Source organism: Macaca mulatta, chromosome 15 (genome assembly GCF_049350105.2).
Source record: "Macaca mulatta isolate MMU2019108-1 chromosome 15, T2T-MMU8v2.0, whole genome shotgun sequence".
Classification (NCBI taxonomy): Eukaryota; Metazoa; Chordata; class Mammalia; order Primates; family Cercopithecidae; genus Macaca; species Macaca mulatta.
The window spans coordinates 108,304,166-108,329,655 of NC_133420.1; the positions used below are offsets into that span (position 1 = coordinate 108,304,166).

General features: G+C 34.0%; 1 protein-coding gene across 5 annotated transcripts in view; it reads left to right on the forward strand.

The window, feature by feature from the left end:
• The window catches only part of VPS13A (vacuolar protein sorting 13 homolog A), a 243,130-nt gene that overhangs the window by 149,106 nt on the left and 68,534 nt on the right, over positions 1-25,490 (forward strand). For all 5 annotated transcript variants that reach the window (XR_013404898.1, XM_015117939.3, XM_015117938.3 and 2 more), the window contains exons 43-52: positions 1,263-1,421; positions 1,590-1,845; positions 3,149-3,309; positions 12,169-12,272; positions 17,080-17,362; positions 19,340-19,735; positions 20,002-20,106; positions 20,232-20,378; positions 23,995-24,123; positions 24,581-24,714. Coding sequence is in view for 4 of the 5 variants with exons in the window: in XM_015117939.3 (XP_014973425.3) it covers positions 1,263-1,421; positions 1,590-1,845; positions 3,149-3,309; positions 12,169-12,272; positions 17,080-17,362; positions 19,340-19,735; positions 20,002-20,106; positions 20,232-20,378; positions 23,995-24,123; positions 24,581-24,714 (1,874 nt within the window). In the remaining variant the exon portion in view is untranslated. The remainder of the gene's footprint in view (positions 1-1,262; positions 1,422-1,589; positions 1,846-3,148; positions 3,310-12,168; positions 12,273-17,079; positions 17,363-19,339; positions 19,736-20,001; positions 20,107-20,231; positions 20,379-23,994; positions 24,124-24,580; positions 24,715-25,490) is intronic.

Sequence of the window (25,490 nt, forward strand, 5' to 3'; positions counted from 1 at the left end):
GTATATTTGAAGTCTGAAAAAATTTTCCAAAATTGAGAATGTTTATGCCATATTAGACACTTTATTTTAATCACAACAAAGTTCAGATTGTGTCATCATGGGCCTTGCCCACATGCTTCCTTGTTTGCCCTCTTAATGTAATTTTCAAATCTCAGGCCAATGTTTCCTATGCTTCTAATACGATTATGTAACAAGTATTATGTGCCAGATACAGCAACTCTTGGAGGAAAATAGAGTTTTTATCCCTAGTTTGACTTGTGAAGGGACTGAGACCAGGGAGGTTAAGAGACTTCTTGAAGTAATAAGCTACAGAGTGGAAGAGATAGGATGCAAATCCAGCTGCAGAGGGGTTAAATCCACTCTAAACCACTATGCTATAACGCCTCTGTCATCTTCTTGTAAGTTGTTGTCTATCCTGAGTTTCCTTCATCCTCTCGGGAGGTGTGTATGTGTGCGTGTGTGTGCAAGAATGTATATTATTTGTTGGAAATATATTGTGTGTTTATATAATCATGAGAATCGGGGCCTTTAGATGGATGAAATTTTGCTTCTGAAGTAAGAGACTGCAGAATTACTCACGTATTTCCTACCTAATAATGACTTGGTCAACCTGCAGACAGATTTTCAGTGGCTTAAAGCCAGTTAAAGTAAGAGCAGAGGTGGCTAGCTTAGCATGCTGAGCTCTTTTTGTATTAGATCATTTAATTTTATTTTCCAGATATTTTAGATGAAGGATTTTAAAAGGAATTCCTTGATGGTTTTTAGGTTAGAATACACATGGTCAGTGGATCTGTGACTCCTAAAAAATGGTAAAGGGTATTGATTCTTATGAGCTCTAGGTTTATAACACTGTTCTGCTGCTATTGCCTGCCTTTGTAAGTCTCCATGTTTCTGTTCTTTATTATTAGCATGACCAATACATTAAGTTACTGTTTTCTGAGTTTTTATGTTGCTTTGAAGTATGTGCTTTTATATTCAGATGCCAGGTACACATAGTAATTCTAGGTCTTTATTATTCCTTCTGAATTATATCTGCCAGTTTACTGTCACTGAGGATGACATGATTTATTTTCTCTAATATTTCTGTCCTGTGTGACCTTAGTTGGCTGATGTCCAAGTAATTTCAGTAAGGCAGTAGAACTTACTGAAATTAGAAAAGATAAAATGTACTGATCTCTCTAATGTTGTTATTGAGATTTGTCTAGTTATGTTGTGTTCCTAGAAATAATTTTTTCTTGTATTTCTGTGATTTATCATTTTAGATGAAAAAGAAAGCCAAAAAGGCCATTGTTGAGTCAGATCCTGAAGAAGAAAACTACAAAGTGCCAGAATATAAAACTGTCATTAGTTTCCATTCAAAAGACCAATTAAACATTACATTATCCAAATGTGGTCTTGTAATGTTAAATAATTTAGCCAAGGTAAGTAAAGAAATTTGGAATTTTAAATATTGAGATACTTGTCTGAGTTGATCTGTCTGTTGAATAAGAAGTTTAATGACTTAGTTATTTGTCATTTGTCCTCTACTGTTCTCCTTGTCATTTAATTTTACACATTTCATTTTATTTAAGATAACTCTTTCTTATTAGGCATTTACAGAAGCTGCCACTGGATCTTCAGCTGACTTCGTAAAGGATCTGGCACCATTTATAATTTTAAATTCCCTTGGACTTACTATCTCTGTTTCACCAAGTGATTCTTTTAGTGTACTCAACATTCCTATGGCAAAATCATATGTATTGAAAAATGAAGAAAGTTTAAGTATGGATTATGTCCGAACCAAGGACAATGATCATTTCAATGCAATGACCAGCCTAAGCAGCAAACTCTTCTTCATTCTTCTTAGTAAGTAGTTGCTGTATTACCTTCCTGGGGCTTTTTTGTTTTAAATTACAATTTACATGTTATTTTACTCTTTTGTAGAATCTTAGCAAGGTTTTTTTTTTTTTTTTTTTTTTTAAACTCTCTAATAGGTCACGAGCTGTTTTTTGTCTTTGCAGTGTCTTGGTTGCAGTGTGTCATTACTAAAACTTTGTATTCCAGACTTTTTCTTTATCCACTGCATTATTCAGAGCATGGCAATTTACTGCTTTGTTGTTGGGAGGAAAAGTATTAGATCTCGCCCTCGTTCAGCTTTTATAGACCATAGATGTTTAGATGTTTGTGGGGATTCTTTTATTCACATTTGGTATCACTTGATGGTATTCTACTAGTTTTGCAACTGAATGAATTCAAAGTTTGAATTCATGCAAATGGCAATTTTTAATGGTTTTAGGATTTGTAAATAGTTTTTTTTTAATGTTCTGCCTATTGAGATGAAGGTTTTTTCCTTTGTCTTTTCTGCTTCCTAGAAGTTTTTCATTTTTATTGGAGGTGAAATATATACATTCTTAAATTATCATAATATGTAGTCATTGTGAAGTTAAATAGTCCCAAAGCCTCACCTACACCACTTTTTGATACTCTGGCATTTAAGTAGTTATTGAGGAGGGCATCATTTAGAAGATTAATTAGACATGGGAGGGTAGGCTACTAAAATTGCTTGTGTTTCTAGTTAGAAAATAACATGTAACAGGTGTTTCAGGTATTGTCATAACGTTGTACTTAATGTTCTCATAAATTTTACCTCTTTTTTTTTACATTTTTATGAATGGGATGGTAAATGAAATTTATGCAAGTAATTTCATCCCCAATACAACATGTGTTTTAGGTAAATATATATAAAATTTTGTGTAATCAAGTCCAAGATATAAAGGAAAAGTGACACAAGTTGTTGGAAAAATTAAAAACAAAAATTGTAGTCACCTTGATATTTACCAGTGTCTACCAAAAGCTGTTATGCTCTGGTTATTCTTACAGCAAGCCAGAGATCAATATTCTTGTATTTTATAGTACTTGCTCTCGTTACTCATTTTGGAAAGGTTTGCTCTTGTTGTCTTGGGTTAAACTCCTGAATGGGATTTTTTAATGAATGCTGTGGAAATATATGGTGGCTTCTTAAAATATCCCTTTTACGGACTATATCCGAAGACTTTAGTGACTATTATTTATAAGTTTAAGAATCATCTGAAATTTCTAATATATAACATGTAAAATTAATATTTAATGAATTATAATAAAAACTTTTAAACATACTTATTTAATTTAGCACCTGTTAACCATTCTACTGCTGATAAGATTCCTTTAACAAAAGTGGGACGACGTCTGTACACTGTAAGACACAGAGAGTCTGGAGTTGAAAGATCTATTGTTTGTCAAATTGATACAGTGGAAGGAAGTAAGAAGGTCACAATTCGCTCCCCAGTGCAGGTATGAAATGATCAATTTTGGGGGATGTCCTGTTATGCATATCTGTGTGCTAATAAAATTTAAAAAAGAGAAAAACACCAAAGCAAATTATTACTGAAAGAATATAAACCGTAACAGAAATACAGCTGATATCAAAAGAAGAGTCACTACCAGCAGTTGCACTACTCAGATATGACCAGTGGTAGGAATTTGTTTGATATACTTCTTATAATTTTTTAATAGGAATATTTTGTAAAATCTTCTTAGGGTATTTTTTATAAATACTCATCAGTGTTTTGCTTTAGGTCTTTGTAATGTATTTATATCCTTTCTATTTGATTAGATAATTCTTAGAGAAATAAAAGGAATTTTACAGCTTTGTTGAGGTATGTACAATAAACTACATATATTTAAAGTTGATGACTTTTGACACAAAAATCCACCTTGGAAACCTTCATCACAGTCAAGGTAATGAACACATTTATTTCTTAGAAAAATTTTCTATTTCCCCACTTTCCCATTCCCAGGCATCCACTGATCTGTCCTCATTGTACATTAGTTATATGGCCTAGGACTTTACATAAGTTGAATACAGTACAGATGGAGTTTGACTTTCATTCAGAAAAATTTTGTGTGTGTGTGTCAACTCATGTGTATCCATGTTGTTACATGCAGTTACATGTTGTTTCTCAGTAGTCATCTTTATATGGATATGCCACATATCCATTTTGAGTGAACCTTGGTATACAGTGTGAGGTTAAGAATTGAGATTTTGTTTTTTTTTTCACCATATGGATTTTTTTCCAGAGGATTCTAGTTCCTTCTCATTTTTCTTTAAACTTGAGAATCAGGTTATCAATTTTGTCAAAAATCTGGATAAAATTGGCTTGTCTTTTAATGTTTTAAATCCTGATTACTCATTGGTAGTGTTTAGAAATACAGATTATATTAACCTCTATTTGCAGTCTTAACTAGACTCACGTATTCTAGTAGATTTGTGTAGATTTAGATAGTTACGATAGTTGCAAATGAAGACATTTTTACTTTTTGCTTTCCAATCTGGATGTGTTTTATCTTGTTTATATTGCCTATTACACTGGCTAGAATACAATTCGAGTAGAAGTGGTGACGTCTTATGTTTTTCCCTTGTCCATTCTTTCACCATTAAACATGATTTGTGTTGTAGTTTTGTAGATGCCTTTTCTTACATGAAAACATTCCTGTCTATTCCTAGTGTGCTGAGAGTTTTTATCAGAGTCGATTTTTGTATTTTGTCAGATGCCTTTTCTGTGCGAGAGGAGGATACATTTTTTCAATTGTTAGTATGATGAATTACATTCATTGATTTTTTTAAATGTTAGATCAACTTGCATTCCTAGGATTAATCTCACATAATCATGACGTCTTACTAACCTTTTAGTATGTTGTTGGATTTGCATTTATATTCATGAGGGATATTGGTCTAGAGTTTTAATGTCTGTCTTTCTCTCTTCCTTTCTTTTCTTGAGTCTTGCTCTGTGCCCAAGGTTGGAGTGCAGTGGTGCCATCATGGCTCACTGGAGCCACATTCTCCTGGGTTTAAGCAATTCTTCTATCTCAGCCTCCCGAGCAGCTAGGACTGCAGGTGCACACCGCCACACCTATTCCCCCATCTTGCTCCACCTCTCATTGTTTAACTTTTTAACTCATTAAAGCAGCAGTCCCCAACCTTTTTGACACCAGGGGCCTGTTTCATGGAAGACAGTTTTTCCACAGGTTGGGGGCTGGGGCATATGGTCTCAGGATTCCTTTCTCAAGAACAGAAAGCTCCACCCATATGTGTCCCTGTCCCCTGCAGGGACACCAAATTAACAACTATCTACACAGAAAAAAACACCATAAGAAACAAAAATCAGGCAAGCACTCACAGTACTGGATTTAACCTCAGATCATCAGGCATTAGTTAAATTCTCATGAGGAGCATATAACCTAGATCCCGTGCACGCACAGTTCACAATAGGGTTCACCCTCCTATGAGAATCTAACGCTGTGGCTGATCTGACAGGAGGCAGAGCTCAGGCGGTAATGCTCTCAAGCCTGCTGCTCACTTCCTGCCGTGCAGCCCACTTCCTAACAGGCCACAGACTGGTACCAGCCCATGGGTGAAGGGCTGGGGACCTGTGTATTAAAGTGTGTTTAACGTGGGGTTTCTGTAGGCACCACGTAGTTGGACCTTATGTTTTGTTTTGTTTTGTTTTTTTATTTAACCTAATCTGAAAATCTGTGCCTTTTAACAAGGATAATTAAACCACTTATATTTAAAAGTTGTTATTGATATGGTTGGGCTTAAACTTGCTATTTTTTTTTTCTATTTGTCTCATTTGTTCTTTACATCCATCTTCCTTTTGTTTTCTCTTTCTCTTTTTTTTTTAATTAATTGAGCATTTTTGTTATGAATTCATTTTATTTCCTTGTTGGTTATTGGCTGTATCTCTTTATACTTCCTTGCCTTTTTTGTTGTTGTTGTTGTTATTACTTTAGGGCTTTATTACGTACATATTGTATTAGTCTACCTTCAAGTAGTACTTTGCCGCTTCACATACAGAATCAAAACTTTAGACCAGTATACTTCCACTTCTCATCTCCCACATTTGGATAATTATGTTCATACATTTTCGTGTCTATGTATGTTAGCCAAAACCCCATAATACAAGTTACTATTTTTCTTTAATGAATTATGTTTTAAATTGGTTTAAAATACAAACTGTATTTGATATTTATTATCACTTTTTTTCTTTCAGTAATCTCACAGCGTGGATCTGCTGATGATGAATTCTTTCAGTTTTTATTTCACATATATGTGTTACAGATATTTTCACTGGGCCTAGAGATCTAGATTGGCAGAGTTTTTTCCCCATACTTTAAAAATGTTGTTCTGCTGTCTACTGTATTGCATTGTTTCTGATCAGAAGTCTGCTTTTTTTCCTGTATTTGCTCTTCTACAAAATGTGTCAACCTTTTCTTTAGCTGCTTTTGAGATTTCTTTTTTCTTTATCATTGGTTTTAAGCAATTTGGTTATGATGAATCTTAGTGTAGTTTTCTTCATGTTCCTTGTATTTGGGGTTTACTGACCTTAAAATCATGGATTTATAGTTTTGATCAACTTTAGAAAACTTTTTGCCATTGTTTCTAAAATTTTTTCTGTCTTCGCCCTCTCTTCTCTCCTTTAGGTTCCAGTTAGGTATATATTAGGGTGTTTGAACTTGCCCCACAGCTCAGTAATGCTCTGTTTGTTTTTCCTTTCAGCTTTTTACCCATTTCTTTTTTGATAGTTTCTCTTGTTTTCAGTTTCCCTTTTCTTTTTCAGTGGCCAATCTGCTGTTGACGCCATCTGATATATTTTTCTCAATAGTACTATGCATTTTTTTGGTTTTTTATTTTCCAGTGTCTCTTTTTAGCATACTTAGTCTTCTAAGTTTTTAGTGATATTGGATATAATTTTAATAAATGTTTTAATGTCTACCAATTCTATTACGTGTCATTTTAGGTTTGTTTCATTTTATTGATGTTTCTTTTCATTATGGTATTTTTTTCATTCCTTTAATGTACCTGATAATTTTTTATTGGTTACCTAAAACTACTGTATATATCAGAACCAGACTTTGTTCTTCCTGTTTCTTTTAGGCGGATCTTTACTGAGCCGTAGATAATCTGCACATGTCCTGGTCATGACTCAGCTGAAGTTTTGACGTGGAGGGGACACTCAGTTTTCCAGAATTCTGTCTGTACAGCTTTTGCCTCTCCATGCAGGTCTCTCCCCTCCAGTACAATATGCTGTGAATTTCAGTCACATTGGCTTCCCCAGATTTTCAGATCTTGTCTCTTCAACTTGGCTGCCTGCTTCTCACACAGCAGACTAGAAACTCACTCTCCAGACAGCAAGCTGAGTAGTCATAGCTTCTGTAGCTTTTTCGTTTTTGTTTTTGTTTTTCCCTTGTGCTGCCTATTGTGCCTTATCTGAAACTGTGGTTTGATGTTTGTTGTTTGTTTCCTGCTTTTTAGTTGATTAGGGTGGGAAGCTATATCTGGTCCCTGTTATTCTAGCATGGCTGAAAACAGATATCCCTTCTCTTTCACTTTTTATTTAGGTAACTATTTTAAAAGGTGACTAACAGCCGCACTCATTACTGTTGATTATTTTGCCATTTAGTTAAATAGTTGAACGTGAATTTTGAATTTCTTACAGGTACTTTGTATAGACATATTTCTATTGCTTCAAATGTATAGAGCAAATAGTTTTTCTAGAATTAAAAATAGAGTACAGTTAAGATTATTCATTTATCAAATTCTTAGTTCTCATGTTTCATATGCTGCTATGATGTTTTTAAAGTAGAATTTGGTAAGATATAGAAAAATTATGAGAAAATTGTTTTACTAAACAATTTGTTATTATCTATTCCAAAGATAAATATGAGTATTTGGAGGTTTTCTGATTATTATGTATATATTAGTCAGAATAATACATTTTTGCCTGACCATTTTTTGCTACTCACTGGATGAGATACCATTTTTTGCCACTCACTGGATGAGATACTCTTCATACTTTTCTCTCTAAAGAAAGTTGCAACAATTCAGTCACCTCTTCAGGCCCCAATTCTAATTCTAGTTCTCTTGCTGTATCCACCATATCTGCAGTGACTTGCTCCATTGAAGTCCTGAATTCCTCAAAGTCATCCATGAGGGTTGGAACCAGCTGGTAATGTTGTTATTTTGACCTCCTCTCATGAATCACAAATGTTATTAATGACATCTGGATGATGAATCCTTTCCAGAAGATTTTCAATTTACTTTGCCTGGATCCATCAGAGGAATCATTGTCTATGGGAGCTGTTGCCTTAAAAAATGTATTTCTTAAATAATGAGACTAATATTATTTAAGTCAAATATACAATATTACATATAATATTAAGAAGTTGAAATTACTCCTTGATCCATTTGCTACAGAATAGATGTTGTGTTAGCAGGCATGAAGGCAGCATTAATCTCCTGTACATCTCCATCAGAACTCGAGTGACAATGTGCATAGCCAATGAGCAATAGCATTTTGAAAGGATTTTTTTTCCTGAGAATAGGTCTCAGTAGTGGGCTTTAAAAATTCGGTAAACCATGCTGTAAACAGATGTGCTTTCAAATTCAGGCTTTGTTTTTCCATGTATAGAGCACAGAGTAGAGTTAGCATATTCTTAAAGGCCCTAGGATTTTCATAATGGTAAATGAACATTGGCGTAACTTCAGGTCACTTGCTTCATTATCCCTTTAACAAGAGATTCAGACTGTCCTTCGAAGCTCTGAAGCTAAGCATTGACTTCTCTTCTCTAGCTATGAGAGTCTTAAATGTCGTGTTCTTCCAATAGAAGGGTGTTTTGTCTAGTTTGGAAATCTGTTGTTTAGTGTAGCCATCTTCATCAGTGATCTTAGCTAGACCTTCTGGATAACTTGCTGCAGCCACTTGCCGCTTCACTTTGCACTTGTATGTTATACAGGTAGTTTCTTCCCTTAAACCTCGTGAACAAACCTCTGCTTCCAACTTTTTTTCTGCTACTTCCTCACATCTCTCAGCCTTCATACGATTGAAGAGAGTTAGGGCCTTTCTTAGGGGAATGTTGCAGCTGATTTGATCTTCTATCCTGTATTAGGCTGTTTTCATACTGCTGTAAAGAACTGCCCAGGACTTAGTAATTTATAAAGGAAAGAGGTTTAATTGTCTCATAGTGCAGCATGGCTGGGGAGACCTCAGGAAACTTATAATCATGGCAGAAAGCAAATGGAAAGCAAGGCACCTTCTTCACAAGGCAGCAGGAAAGAGAAGTGAATGCAGGAAGAACTACCACACACTTATAAGACCATCAGATCTCGTGAGAACTCATTCACCATCATGAGAACAGCATGGGGAAACTGTCCCCATGATCCAGTTACCTCCACCTGATTCCTCCCTTGACACATGGGTTATGGGGATTACAATTCAAGATGAGATTTGGGTGGGGGACGTAGTCAAATCATGTCATATCCAGACCACTAGAATATTCTTCCTGTTAGCAATAAGGCTGTTCCACTTTCTTGTCATTTGCGTGTTCACTGGGTTAGGACTTTTAATTTTCTTCAAAAACTTTTCCTTTGCATTCACAACTTGGCTGTTTGATGCAAGAGGCTTACCTTTTAGCCCATCTCTGGTTTTGACATGCACTTCTCTTTAACATTAATCATTTCTAGCTTTTGCTTTTGATTTAAAAGTGAGAGACATGTGCCTCTTCTTTTCATTTGAAAGAGGTCATTGGAGGGTTATTAATTGTCCTATTTTCAATAGTATTGTGTCTCAGAGAATAGAGAAGTCTGAAGAAGAGGGAGAAAGTGGGGAAAATGTCCAATTTGTGGAGCAGTGAGAACACACACATTTATTAATTATAGCACATATAATTATAACGAAAAGATTGAAATATCGTGAGAGTTACCAGAATATGACACCGAGGCACTACGTGAGCACATGTTGTTAGAAAAATGGCACCAATAGACTTGCTTGATACAGGATTGCCATAAACCTTTAATTTGTAAAAAATGAAATATCTGCAATGCACAATAAAGCAAAACATATAAAACAAGGTATGCGTATATATGAATTTACTACTTTTGATAGTCAGGAGAAATGGTATTATTCAAAATAAAATTTGCCCACAGTTACACAGCTAGTAATTAGCACTGCCAGTATTTATCTCAGGTTTGTTTCACTTTAACATCTATGTTCATTCTGCTATCATATTGCTGTTGCATAATCATAAACTTTAGGAATTGTTCCAGCAAGATAGCTTACCTGCAACATGCTTTTGTTTCTTTCTTATCTTTGTAATTTTTGAGAGACAGGGTTCTAATCGCCCAGGAGTGCAGTGGCATGATCAATGCTCACTGCAACCTTGACTTCCCAGGCTCAATAATCCTCTCACCTCAGCCTCTCCAGTAGCTCGGACTACATGTGTATACCACCATACCTGGCTAATTTTTCAATATTTTGTAGAGACAGGGTCTCACCATATTGCCTAGACTGGTCTCGAACTCCTGAGGTCAAGTGATCCTCCTGCCTCAGCCACCCAAAGTGCTGGAATTATAATAGGTGTGAGCCACTGTGCCCACCCACTTTTATACAGACGGATGTTCCCTTTTCCTCTGCTCCCTTAGACTTTTCAAGCTTATGCTCATTCCGTTTTCCAGACCTTTGATCTTTCCTTGAAATTTCAACTGCTAGTTTATTGTCAGCTTCCAACCAACTTTTTCCACACTAAATCTGAAAGGGAAAACAAAGGAAGCAATATCAGACTTTGATAAGTAACTTCACATTCCAAACAGGCACCATTTAGAAGCATGTGTTTCTTAATAGGCTCCATTTACATCAGTGATAAGTTGAATGTGAAATTTATTTGGAATTATATTTATAATCAGAAAATATGTTGGAAAACTTATAGTTAATGTCTGTTGTGGAATGCTCTGGATGTTGGTTATTGGTTTGATAGTGGACTTTGAAGTTTATTATAATACAGATGTCTCCATCCACACCATGGAGTTTTAAAAATATTGACGTTTAAAAATGGTTCCCTTAAATTTAAAAAAAATGCATGAAGTTGAAGCCAACTGTTTGGTTTCCCTCCTTAGTCCACATTCACTCTTTCCTTCTTCCTTGAGGCAATATCAATTTGGTGATATGTTGTGTATATTTCTAGTACCATATTTTAAAAACTACTTCCTGTCCAGAAAGTACATACTTGTGTTTTTAGTGTCTTACAGAAATGTTACACTGTTTCACCTTGTTATGCTATGTTCTGTTTTCATTCAAATATTTGTGTAACCATATACTGATACATAATATAAGTGTAACCATATACTGATACATAGGTCATTATTTTAATGATGTTACATGATTATATCAATTTGAAGAAAATTTTCTTATTTTTCCATTGTTGAGATTGTTTTCATTTTCATTTTTTTATAATAAAATCAGTGGTGTAGTGAACATCGGTGTCTTGAGTGAGTGTAGTAAACAATAAATGAATACACATGTGTAAACATTTCTCTAGGTATGGCACTAGGAGCAGAATTGCTAAGAAGAAAGTACATTTTCATTTTTACTAAGTTTTTGTCGAATTATTCTTCAGAGTTATTTTATCAATATACATTCTACCACTAGTGTATATGAGTTCCTGTTCGCATCATTTTCAACTGTTGATATTACCATACTTCTGATATTTTTGCAGTTTGTTGGTATTAAAAGATATTCTATGAATGTAATTTGTATTTTCTTGATTACTAGTAATGTCAAGTATCTTTTCTTCTTTATTGGTCAGTTTTTCCATTCTGTGAATCACCTGTTTACATTCTGTTCCTGTTTTCCTCTTGATTGCAACTTTCTTAATGATTTTTAGGATTTTTGAGTATGTAGTGGTTATAAACCCTTTGTCAAGTATATTACAGATATTTGCCAGCCTGTAGATTGTCACTTTTACCATACAAATATTTAAAATTTTGATTTTTTTCTATGAATTTTTTTCTACTATTTTTGTCTAAACAAAAACGTATCTCTAAACAAATTAGTCTTTATCCTAAAGTGAAGGTGTTATTATCTTATTCCCCTGTAGGATACTTAAAGTCTGTTTTTGAGATTCCTTTTATATAAAACTGTAGAAATTTTTCTTGTCTGTTTCAGGATAAATAATATGTTTGTTTCTTTTCTAATTTACATAAGCAAGATGAATATTGCCTGATAGTTCCTTTGTTAAGATATTTACATGGACTTTTTTTTACACATCTGTAGATTCTTAGATTAATGATACTAAATATTATTTGTTTTTCTTTCCCAGATAAGAAATCATTTTTCAGTCCCACTGTCTGTTTACGAAGGGGATACCTTATTGGGAACTGCCTCACCTGAAAATGAATTCAACATACCATTAGGATCTTACCGGTATTTTTTCTTTATCATTTTATTTACTCTGAGATCTCTTGTAGACTTTTTAGTTTCTGATTTCACATGGATAACTTTGATCAAATCCATCCTGCTAATAGCTCATCTAACTCATGTAGGTTTCAGTGCACTTAGATCTTAAAAAAGAAGTATTATTTAATTTATTGTAATAACTTATAGCAAGCATATTATATATACTTTTCTCTTAAATATATTTTTGTTGCAATATAAGCATCATAAGCATAGTCATATGATTAAGAGTTTTAAAAATGTCTAATAGATGATGCCTGATGGTTTCTGAATTTATACTATTATGAAGTAAATTTTACTTCTCAAAGGTTTTATAATACAATTTTTTTGACATTCTTTTAGTAAACAGAATATTTTATCCTTTTCATATTTGTTCATTGTTCAGGGATGGAGTTGTAAATAGAAGTATATACTACATTAATTTTAAATTTTTAAAGTAATTAAATTTGATACAAGATATGTTTTAAGAAAATATTAAAATTATAACAAAATATGAGCTAGTCTTACAGATTTATATCGTAACAAGTAAATATTAGTCAAGATATGTAATCTGGAATTGAAAATAATCTCTTATAGGGAAATTTAACCCTGTTGGAGAATAAAACTTTCCTCAGAATTAAGCATTGTAGTTTGTTTAAATACCATTTTAGAATACACACTAGAAATAGATACTTACCTCAGTGCTACAGAAGGATAGAGGCAGAACTGCAAACAGTGCTTACCTGTTCCCTTGTCCAGAAGTTCAGAATGGGATCCTCAATGCTCTGAAGACAGTCTAGCAGTTTTAGGCACGTATTTTCACATAGATCGACCTGCTAAATCTAATGAGTGTTTTATTGCTTAGTTCAGACTTGCTGAGGGAAAGAATTGTATTGTTGAGAGAACAACAAAATAGTCATTTACAATATCTGATCTTGCTCTAGAGGTGATTTGGGGTGGGTTACAAGACTAGATTAAATATGACATGTAAGATATATTTAAAAATTTCTGTGAAGAACTTTCATTTTCTTCTTGGATAATAAAAGTTAATGATACTCTACTTTTTGATACATTTCTGGTATATATTTTGTGTCTCTCTCCGTAGTAGAGGAAACAGTGCCTTTATACTTTTTTCCAAGGCTGAATGTTAATTTGTTACATGATAGTTAATCTATCTTAATGAGAATTAGTAGTGATTAATTCATCTTAATGAGAATTGTTACTGATTAAGTACTTCATCTTAACTAGAACTATTAGTGACTAACCAGCTTGGAGTTTTCATTAGGCCTTTTTTTTTTTTTTTTTTTGGAGATAGAATTTCGCTCTTGTTGCCCAGGCTGGAGTGCAATGGCGGGATCTCAGCTCCCAGATTCAAGCAATTCTCCTGCCTCAGCCTCCTAAATAGCTGGGATTACAGGCATGCACCACCATGCGCAGCTAATTTTGTATTTTTAGCAGAGACGGGATTTCTCCATTTTGGTCAGGCTGGTCTCGAACTCACGATCTAGGTATTCTTTTAATCTAGTACTTCAGTGTAGGTGCACGTATATTTAAGATGTGAGGTCTTAACAAACAGTTATCTTTCTCTATTCTGTTTCTATTCTTAGATTAATGGTACAGATAAGTATAGATGCAGATAAATATAGGAAAACAATTTATATTTTATTAAAATATTTAAATAGAATTTAAATATACTGATTCTTTTATTAATTTAACAAATATTTATCAAGGTTTTCTGTGGATGAGACACTCAATACCAAGAAGAATTGCATGTGACTTTTGCCATCAAAAGATGGATATATTACATAAATGTATGAAGTAGGAAACAGTGGGTTTTGGAGAGTTATAGAAAGTGTTACAGTTGCCAAAAACTATGGAAAACATAAAAGGGATTAATGACTGACTCCTGGGCAAGATACATGAAGTACAGTAACATGTAATATAGTAATATGGAGATTAGATGGAAAAGGCTAAGAAGAAGGTGTGCATGAACAAAGATAAGGAAGCATGAAAGCATAGTGTTATAAGGAATAGTTGGGAATTCATTGGAATGTAGAGTACATGTTGGAAGATAAAATTTGAAAGATAATTTAAGTTCACAGTTAGATGGTTGCTCTCTGATTTTCTTGCTCCATTTTTATAAATTTTATCTCCGTCTATTAGTTTGATCTGTTTTTTTCTTCTTGTCTCAGATCATTTGATGTTCTGTTTCAAGACCATTCACTCTATCTTCTCATTTAAAACCTCCTGTCATTGATTATCTTTCTTTCCTGTTTTCTTCATTCATTCCTTGAACTTTCCTTTGACCTTTTATATTTCTCTTACTTGGATCTTCTCTTCAGAACACCCTTTTTGGGAAAATTGTCACTTCTGCAAACACCTTGCAGTCTGTCTAGAAAGGGCCAACCACTCTGCCCTCAGTCTACTCTATACATGTGTTTTGGTACCTATCACAATGCAGTAGTTCTCTTTTAACATTACATTTCCCACCTGATTATGATCTTACTCATTTGTTTGTTTTCAATTTTGCCTTGTTGGTACATAATAGGTCCAATAAATGTTTTGATAAACTGGGTAAGTGTATTACCATTAGTTTAATTTGGAAAAAAATAAGGTTTTACCTTTAAGTGTTAGAAGTAAGAGTGGAAAATAGAATGAAAATTATAGAAGGAAGTAGAAGTAGAATAGGCTATATCTGTTAACTCTTTTGACAAATAATTTGTATGCTTCAGTCAGGGAAGAAGGAAGTCTAATATTGTATCAAAGTCCAGGGTGCCAGTAGCTGGAAGTCACTGAAAAAGGACATGCAGAAAAGTGGGTAGAGTGGTTCAGTGTTCAGTCTAGCAAATTTAAGGTGCCATCAGAAATTATTACAGAAATACATCATAGATATTTAACATTTTAGGAGTAGAACTTAGGAAAATAATCAGGGTTGGAGATAGTGTTGACTGTTGTTCATCTATAAAGGACAGTGTCATAATTATAGCTAATAATTTTTACAAATATAAAAATATTTCTGAAATGTTTGTTCTTGGCTACAGTGTCGGTTCAAAAATTATTAAGTGTAAAATATTGCTGAAATGTAAACAATGTAATATTCAAATATAAAGATTATGTGACAACCAATAATTTTGTCATCATTTTCTTAAACCACTCTTCTGCAATGCCAACAAAAGCCAGAATTGACAAATGGGATCTAATTAAACTAAAGAGCTTCTGCTCAGCAAAAGAAACTACCATCAGAGTGAACGGGCAACCTACAGAAAGGGGGAAAATTTTTGCAGTCTGTCCATCTGACAAAGGACTAATATCCAGAATCTACAAAGAACTGAAAAAAATTTATAAGAAAAAAACAACCCCATCAAAAAGTGGGTGAAGGATATGAACAGACACTTCTCAGAAGAAGACATATGCGGCCAACAAACGTGTGAAAAAAAGCTCATCATTACTGGTGATTAGAGAAATGCAAATCAAAACAACAATGAGATACCATCTCATGCCAATTAAAATGGTAATCATTAAAAAGTCAGGACACAGCAGATGCTGAAGAGGATGTGGAGAAATAGGAATGCTTTTACACTGTTGGTGGGAGTATAAATTAGTTCAACCATTGTGGAAGACGGTGTGGTGATTCCTCAAGGATCTAGAACCAGAAATACCATTTGACCCAGCAATCCCATTACTGGCTGTATACGAAAGAACTACAATAAATCATTCTACTATAAAGACAGATACACACATATGTTTATTGCAGTACTGTTCCCAGTAGCAAAGACTTGGAACCAACCCAAATGCCCATCAGTGATAGACTGGATAAAGAAAATGTGGCACGTATACAGCATGAAATACTATGCAGCCATAAAATAGAGTGAGTTCATGTCCTTTGCAGGGACACGAGTGAAGCTGGAAACCATCATTCTCAGCAAACTAACACAGGAACCAAAAAAACCAAACACTGCATGTCCTCAATCATAAGTGGGAGTTTAACAATGAGAACTCATGGACACAGGGAAGAGAACATCACTCACTGGGGCCTGTTGGGAGTTGGGGAGCAAGGGGAGGGAGAGCATTAGGAGAAATACTTAATGTAGATGATCAGTTGATGGGTGCAGCAAACCACTGTGGCATGTGTATGCCTCTGTAACAAACCTGCACGTTCTGCACATGTATCCCAGAACCTAAAGTATAATTAAAAAAAAAAAAACGCTAAAGCAGAAAAAAAAAAATAAAGTACAATATCATACTGCTGTAAAACAAACAAAGAAAAACACTCTTCTGCATCTATGGCCCACATTTTAATAAAGTTAAATATCGATTGAAAACTTTCATTTGATTAATGTTGGAAAGCTTGTGATTATTTTTTCAATAGTAATTTTTTTAGTTTATGAATTCAGTCATGGCATTTATTTCCTTTTAGGCCCACATATCCAGAAAAGCCAAATTCTTGCAGTTATATGTACAAGTCACAGATGATTCTATGTGGTTTGCTTTGCATATATAACTGATACGATTTATGTATTTTTATATGAAACCATTTATCTTATAAGTGTACTTTTAAGATAGTAAGTTTGTAAGAAAAATATTCTCCTCTTAAAAGTCAGACAACTTGATGAGCTTCCAGAAAGTTAAGGTGATATCTATTTATCTATCTTACTTATATCTAAAAGGTATATGAAAATATAAAAATTTATTACAATATTGTGAAAGGAGGTAAGTTTGTTATTCTAAAGCTGTGATTATATACTTTAATATGTTTTCCTTTAAAGCATTTTAAACTGTATCATTTAATCTCATGCAGATCATTCCTTTTTCTGAAGCCAGAAGATGAGGACTATCAAAGGTGTGAAGGAATTGACTTTGAAGAGATTGTGAAAAATGATGGTGCTCTTCTAAAGAAGAAATGTAGATCTCAAAACCCTTCCAAGAAATCATTTCTCATTAATATTGTTCCAGAAAAAGATAATTTAACGTCTCTATCAGTGTATTCAGAAGATGGTTGGGATTTACCATACATAATGCATTTGTGGCCACCTATCCTGCTCCGAAATCTTCTTCCTTACAAAATTGCTTATTATATAGAGGTATCGGCAAATTGTTTTAGTGCTTTCCTGTTTTTGATTTTGTAGTTTCAGTTTTTTAAGATTAAGAACAATAAAAACTATTTTAAAGATCTAATAAAAATTAGAATACTAGAATACTAGTAAAGAACAGGTAATGCAGATATTCTTTTGCAACAAGTATGAGAATTATTATTGAAATAACATTTAAGAACTAGACTTCAGTGACAAAAAAAGCCTGCTACATTATATTGTATTCTTTTAGCGCTGATTTTCTTAAAAGATTATATACTTGGTAAAGTTGCTTTTTTTCTTACATACTCTGTTTTAACAGATGGTGTGGTTTCTTCCTGTTGTTATAACATAGGAATCCGTACATCTTAAGGTTTTATGTGAATATTTCATTTGCGAGGCTTATCAAATGGAAGAAAGTAGTTCTTCATTGTCATCTATTATAGGTTTATTTTACCTTTAGAATTACCATTTGTTTGCTTTTTAAAAAAACAAACTTTTTGCTTTCTCTCTGTTGCTCAGACTGGAGTGCATAGCTCACTGTAGCCTCAAATTTCTAGGCTCACGTGATCCTTCCTCCTCAGCCCCCCGAGTAGCTGGGACTACAGATGCATGCCATGCCTGGATAACTTTTTTTAATTTTTAATTTTGTAGGGACAGGGACTCACTGTGGCTTGTCTTGAGCTCTTGGGCTCAAGTGATCCTCCCGCTTTGGCCTCCCAAAGTGCTGGAATTACAGGCGCGAGCCAGTACACCCAGCAGTTTACACTTTTCTGATACATGTCTCTTTTGGAGGAAAAAGTTAACATATTTATGGTTTTAAATGTGTATTTCCATATTGAGTAACAAATTATCATAATGGTTAAGAATTTGTACTTTGCTGTCAGATTTGAAATTGCATCCTAGCTCTGTCACTTGCTAGCTGTATGTTCTTAAGCGGGCTTTATTGCTTTTGTAAATCTTTTGTTGTAGTCTATAAAATAAGAATAATAAAAATTTGCTTGGTTAAGACATGGGGGAAATCAAATTAGATTGTATATGTAAAAGATTTGGTACAGTGCCTGACAGACAAGGGTTGCCATTTATTTATCACTCTAGCACTACCACCACCATTGTTATTTTGTGGAATATTATTTAACTTGTAAAAAATCAAGAACTCCTTACTTTTGCTTTAATTAATTTAAAATCATGAGATGAAGAGATTCCTATATTATAATAATAGGAAGAGAACAAGATAGAGATGCTGGAAAAACTGGTGAGATATTCAGATATACTGTCAATTTATGTTTCTATTCTCATAGAACTTTTAATTGGATGCTTTTAGTGATCACATTCTGTCTGGCAGTTTCCAAAGGATATGATCAGTCTTTAGAAAGACAATTGAGCCATGGTATGGGGAAGGGACTAGAGGGGACAAGAGCGGTTAGGAGACTCTTAAACTGAGAGGTCATATAGTGACATGAACTAAGATAATAGAAGGGTGGGTCGAGGGAAATGAGCAGCTTAGAGAGATACATATGATGTAATAATATAAACAGTGATTGGAAATGGGTGATGAGGGATTGTGGAGGTAGTAGGGATTGCTTATTTTGGATTACCATCAGTTTTTGCCCACATTTTACTTTGTTTTGTTGTTTTCAAAACAAAAATCACTAGTGGTTAAGATTGTCTTTTTGTTGTTGTTTTACCAATTGTAGTGTTTTATGTTTATAATTTCCAGGGGAGTTTCCCATTATGTTATTTAATCTAATTTTCACAGTTTCTCCTTTGAAGTAAGTCATTTAGAACATTTTACAAATACAGTAGCTCAAATCTCAGATTAAATCCTGTGTAGAGATTTACACAGTTGACAAAGTTAGAACTTGAATGTAAGTCTTCTGACTTGTTCTGATAGGTGCTTCAGAAGCATTTTGTGCAGCATTTGGAATAGATAAATAGAATTTTGAGGCATATTATTCTGCAACATTTAAATTTTTTTTTTTATTACAGGGAATTGAAAATTCAGTTTTTACTCTAAGTGAAGGACATTCAGCCCAGATTTGTACTGTACAGTTGGATAAAGCCAGGCTACGTTTAAAATTACTTGACTATCTCAATCACGATTGGAAAAGTGAATATCACATAAAGCCTAATCAGCAAGACATTAGTTTTGTCAATTTTACCTGTATTACAGAAATGGAAAAGACTGATTTAGATATTGCTGTCCATATGACTTATAATACTGGTCAGACAGTTGTGGCATTTCATAGTCCTTATTGGATGGTCAACAAAACTGGTCGCATGTTACAGTACAAAGCAGACGGAATTCATCGAAAGCATCCACCTAATTATAAAAAGCCAGTTCTCTTTTCTTTTCAGCCAAATCACTTTTTTAATAACAATAAGGTATGCATTGTTTATTCTGTTTTTCCCTTGTCTTTATTTGCTTGTCGATTTTTAGTTTTAAAGTTCTGAGGAATAAATATTATGAAACTTGGATAGAAATAACTTGTTAAATATTTGAGGCCAAAAAGTTTGGAATTTAATATTATAAAGGTTTAGTGCATTAACAATGTAATATTTTGTTTATGCTAAAAACTAATTTTTATCAGTTTAAGCAGGAATTTTTAAGGGTACCTAAATTGTGATGTATTTGAAATATTTTTTCCTAGGTTCAACTTATGGTAACTGATAGTGAATTGTCCGATCAGTTTTCAATTGATACTGTTGGTAGTCATGGAGCTGTTAAATGTAAAGGCCTGAAAATGGACTATCAAGTGAGTTCATTCTGTGCTTATCAAGAAACTGTTTATTTTAAATGTTTTATTAACTACTTAATTAAATTTTATGAGGATGTTATGATACATAACAGTTTTTGAGCTGTTAATTTTATTTTTCTTAGGTTGGTGTCACTATAGACCTGAGCAGTTTTAACATTACTAGAATTGTGACATTTACCCCTTTTTATATGATTAAAAACAAAAGCAAATACCGTATATCAGTGGCTGAAGAAGGAACTGATAAATGGCTCTCTCTTGATTTGGAGCAGGTGGGTAGATGAATTTCAGAAATATACCTCTTTGGATTCTATTTTCTCCTTAATGTTAGATACCTAAAGTCACCATGTAATGTTTTAACTCTCCTGTTACTCCAATGTTGTTTTAGTTTCATAAATCTTCATTGAATATTTGTACCCGGCTCTAGATAGATGGCAAGGTTCAATTTTTAATAATTAGATAACTAGGAATGCCCAGCTTGTTAAGGGAGGTAGACGTTTAACAATTACTAACCACTTTGGTTAAATACAGCAGCCAAAGACTAGATAAGGTGTAAATGCATCAAAGAGACGGAAATTATTTATTCTCTCTAGGAAGCTATTAGGAATGCCTTCAGAGAGTAGGTTAAGCCAGACTCTTCTCTAGTTACTTGAGGAGAGTAGTAACTTAGAAGAAATGTTGATTCTGTGCCATCATTAAACCTTTGGATAAGAGTTTTCTGAATGACAGAGGTTGATGGAATATTTTATTTTTGAAGAACTTTTATTCTAAAAGTTAGGATTAGAGAAGTGTTGCTGTTTCTATTCATTATTCCTTTTTGCATATAAAACCATCCTTTCTGGGATTATTCTTGAAGTATATTCTTTAGCATTTCCTTTAGGGCTGGTTTTGAAGGTAAATACCATAAGTGTCTCTAGAAAAATCTCTCTGACTGGAGCACAGCGAGAGGGACAGTGATCGGGATATAAACCCAGGCGTTCCATGGGGCAATGGCAACCCCCTTTGGGTCCCCTCCCATTTTATGGGAGCTCTGTTTTCATTCTATTAAATCTTGCAATTGCAAAAGAGAGAGAGAAGAAGAGAAGAGGAGAAAATAGATAGATAGATAGATAGATAGATAGATAGATAGATAGATAGATAGATCGATCGATCTCTCTGGCTGCGTTCACAGTCTTTCTTCTCTTTGTCTTTGATGTTCTGCGGTCACGCTGCTATATGTCTATATGTGGTTTCCTTTTATTTACCCTGCTTGAGGTGCTTTACTCCTAGATCTGTGGATTAAAGTATTTCATGCTTTCTGTAAAATTTGCTACTACTGTCTCTTTAAATATTGCCTCTCCTCCGTTCTTCCATTTTTTCCATCTAAGCCTTTAAATCAAACATGTTGGACTTTCATACTCTATCCTCCATGTCTCTTAATAGCTCTTTTATATTTTCCAACTCTCTTTGCTTCATTCTGGGTAAGTTCTACATATACATCTTTCAATTTTTTTTACTTTTGCTGTGTCTGAACTACTATGTAAGTCTTCAGCTGAGTATTTGAATAATTATAGTTCTTATTCCCAGAAATTTCACCTTTTTTCAAGTCTATTCATTCTTTCAACAAATATTGTTTATTTTTATGTGACTTGCAATATACTATTTAAAGGCACAAGTCCCCATCTTTATGTAGTTTACATTTCAGTGGGTGTAAGGGGGAAACATTAATAATACCATAATCAATTAGTATATAGTATGTTTCAAAGTGACAAGTCTAATGTGGGAAAGTCTAATGTAGGATAAGGGATATTAAGAGTTCGAGAGCCAGGGGTGGTCTCTAATTTTATGTAAGGTGGTTAGGATGGGACTCATTGGAGTCACATTTGAACAATGACTTCGAGGAAATGAGAAAGTTAGCAATTGTCAAGAGCTCAGCTGAGGAGGAGAGAGCTGAGCTGCCAGGTGTTGGAGTAGCTGATTAAGACAAGCCACAATGAAAGTAACAGTCAAACCTTTAATCACTTACTGTGATAGTAAAGATTGAGCATCCTTAATCTGAAAATATGAAATCAAAAATGCTCCAAAGTTCGAAATATTCCAAAATCCAGAACTTTTCAAGTGCCAACATGATGCCACAAGTGAAAAATTCTACACCTGACACTTTATTTTTTTCACTTTCTTAACTGTCATTTTTTTTTTAACTGTTAGGTACTTATGTGTGAGTAAGTGTAAGAAAATGATTGTTTATTGGTAACACAAATTGAGAGTCAGGAATGATGGTGATGCCACACAGCCATAGATTGTCAACATGGGTGGTTAAGATAGTGACACATTCTCTTTCTGATGGTACAATATGTACAAACTTTGTTTCATGCACAAAATTATTTAAATATAGTATAAAATTACTTTTGGGCTATGTGTATAAGGTGAATGTGAAACATAAATGAATTTTATGTTTAGACTTAGGTACCATCCCCAAGATATCTCATTATATATATGCAAATATTCCAAAATCCAAAAGAAGTCCAGAATCTGAAACACTTCTGGTACCAAGCATCTCGAACAGGGGATACTCAACCTGTGTAAGCAGGAGGCCAAATCAGAGAAAGCACAGTTACCACCTATTCTGGAATGGCATTGGACAAGGGTCAAGTGGATCAGCACAAGACATGGGGCTTGTCTCACTGTCTATGAAACCTTGAACAGTGTCCAGCAGTTTTATGGACCTGGGGAATGGAGTAGGACAAAGGGGAGGAGCTAGGAATGAGCACTGAGAGTAGACAAAAAGTGTCTTCACTTTTTGTGAAGTGACCATACCCTTGTTTTAAACTGATCATCTGTGTCCCAGTTCTCTACCTGTCTCCCTGATAAAGAGGTCCTGCAGGAGCTCCCAAGGAAGGCCTCTGCCGCAAAGCTCTCATAAAGAGCCTCCAAATGAAGGGCCTGGGCTAGGCATGCAGACATGGGTAAAAGCTTTGGGACAGGTTTGCTTGAATCCTTAAGACTGCAGTGCCCTGGCTGTGCACAGTCAGGTTATATTCCTAAGCATGTCTCATATCTCGTTCCATTAATTCCATTTTATGGTTGAATAAAACTGTCTTTAACAAGCTAAGATACTTAGCTATAACAACCAGGTTCTGCTACATTGTCCTCAAGTCATGTAATGATGATCAGGTATCACACATGAGCAGTCTCACTGAAATATATGAAAGGATCAGTCTGGTCAGGAGTTGACTTAATAGCTTACAGACAAGGCTGTTCTTCATTCTTGTTCTTTTAGCTCAATTTCTAGATTCTTTTGTCCAGTCTTCTTTCTGGTACCTTGAATATCTCCTGTTCTTTTAGTTTGGTTTCCAGATCACTCATGTTGAAGTTATTTCGTAAAATTCCGAACTTCCTTCCTACTCTGAACTTTGAATACTACTTTTACTTTTTTACCCTTATTTGACAACCAGATGCTAGATTTAATATATGTTCTGACTTACCATTTTTGTGTACTTTGACTTCTGCCTAATTTCCAACGTTCATACCTGATTTTGATTTTTAGTAACTGAATGTACACTTGTTTTAAACCTGATCTGTGTCCCAGTTCTCAGCTCAGGTTTCTTGCTGATTTTTCAACCCTTCTCTGTAAGATCATGACCACATTAAAGTCTCTTTTCTCGCCAGCAGTTCACTTACCATAGTTCTTCAGTTTGCTATCCACTGCTTCTTGAGTGCATAGTGCTGACAAGTGACAACCCATCTTCAAGTTGAAAGTTTACAGCTGTTTAAGCAACCCAATAACTAGAGCAGTGTTAAAAGAGATTTTTTAAAGTTTAAGTGTACTCTGATGGGAATATTAAGATGATTTGTGTATTTATGGTGAAATCTGTTTATTTTTATAAACATATATAATGTATATTTTAGTGTATCCCCTTTTGGCCTGAGGATGTTTCTAGTAAACTTCTTATTCAAGTTGAAGGGAGTGAAGATCCTCCCAAAAGGATATATTTTAACAAGCAAGAAAACTGTATTCTATTGCATCTGGATAACGAGGTAAGTGGTTTTGTTTGTTTGTTTGTTTGTTTTTGTGTGTGTGTGGTATGTGTTTTTGGCATATATCATTAGAAAAGCTAAAATATACTGACTGGTATTTTATTTATTTTTTTGTATCAAATAATTACTTCTGTTGATTTTTCCTCTTTCCCCAAAAATGAACAAACATTTCTTTTTGTAAAAGGAAACAGAGATCTAAGATAATTTAATTGTTATATAAAAAGTTAGTTGGAATGCCTGGAATACTAGAATATACCACATCTGGAATGTCATCTGTCTGTAATACAGTGATTGAGATTATAGATTTCCAGAAATGCAATACAAAATTCTGAATTGTTTTCTCAATCATCCCAAAAATTAAATTATCAAGTTATGAGTAGTCTGTTCTTAGATGTTATTAGTTAATATTCTTGGGAAAATGATTATATTAAAAATGTTTTCTTTTTCTTTCTTCTAGCTTGGAGGTATTATAGCAGAAGTGAATTTGGCTGAGCATTCTACAGTTATTACATTTTTAGATTATCATGATGGAGCAGCTACATTCCTCTTAATAAATCACACAAAGAATGAACTTGTTCAATACAATCAAAGGTAAGATTATCACAAATACAGTAACTCTTGATGGTGTAAGTCTAGATGATGAGGCATGGTTTTTATGATAATTTCTTAAGAATATAAACACTGATAATAGCATTGTAGCTATATAAAATGATGTTCCATTAAAAAATGTATTTGAAGTATGTAGGGGTAAAACTGACTTGATGTCTACAGTTTATTTTGAAATGCTTCAAAGAAAGAAAAATGGAAGAGGTGAAGCAAGTGTGGCAAAAGCTTGTTCATTGTTGACTCTGATGAGGACTGTTAGAGTTTGTTGTGAGTCTGGATTTTGTCTATTCAATATAGTGTAAATATGTAAAATTTCAGATTTTCTTTTTTCAAACAGGTACCTTCTTGTTGAGGTGTCTGGGGGAAAGGACTGCTTCCTTAAAGGCTATAATTGAATCTTCGTGGTTTAGGACTACTCTTAAACATCATTCATTTTAATTTGCTGTGATATCATATCTTCTTAGTGCTACTACAGCTTATGCAAGTTTCTGATCCTGTACTTAGTAGTTCCAGGTTGTCTTGAATTTAGTTTGTTTGCTTTCTTTCTGTATTTTCACCTGTTACTTTTCAACAAGCACATATTTATCATTGCGCTTACACTTTCTTTCCACTGCTAACTGTACAACTTCTTCTCATTGATTAAAATCAAACAGACATTGCGTAAAGACCACAGGGCTGGACTAGCAAGTACCTAAAAGTCGTTTTGGGTAGCATTCTCTCATCTATTTAAGATGTTAAGAAAGAGGAATGCCTGTTTTCTT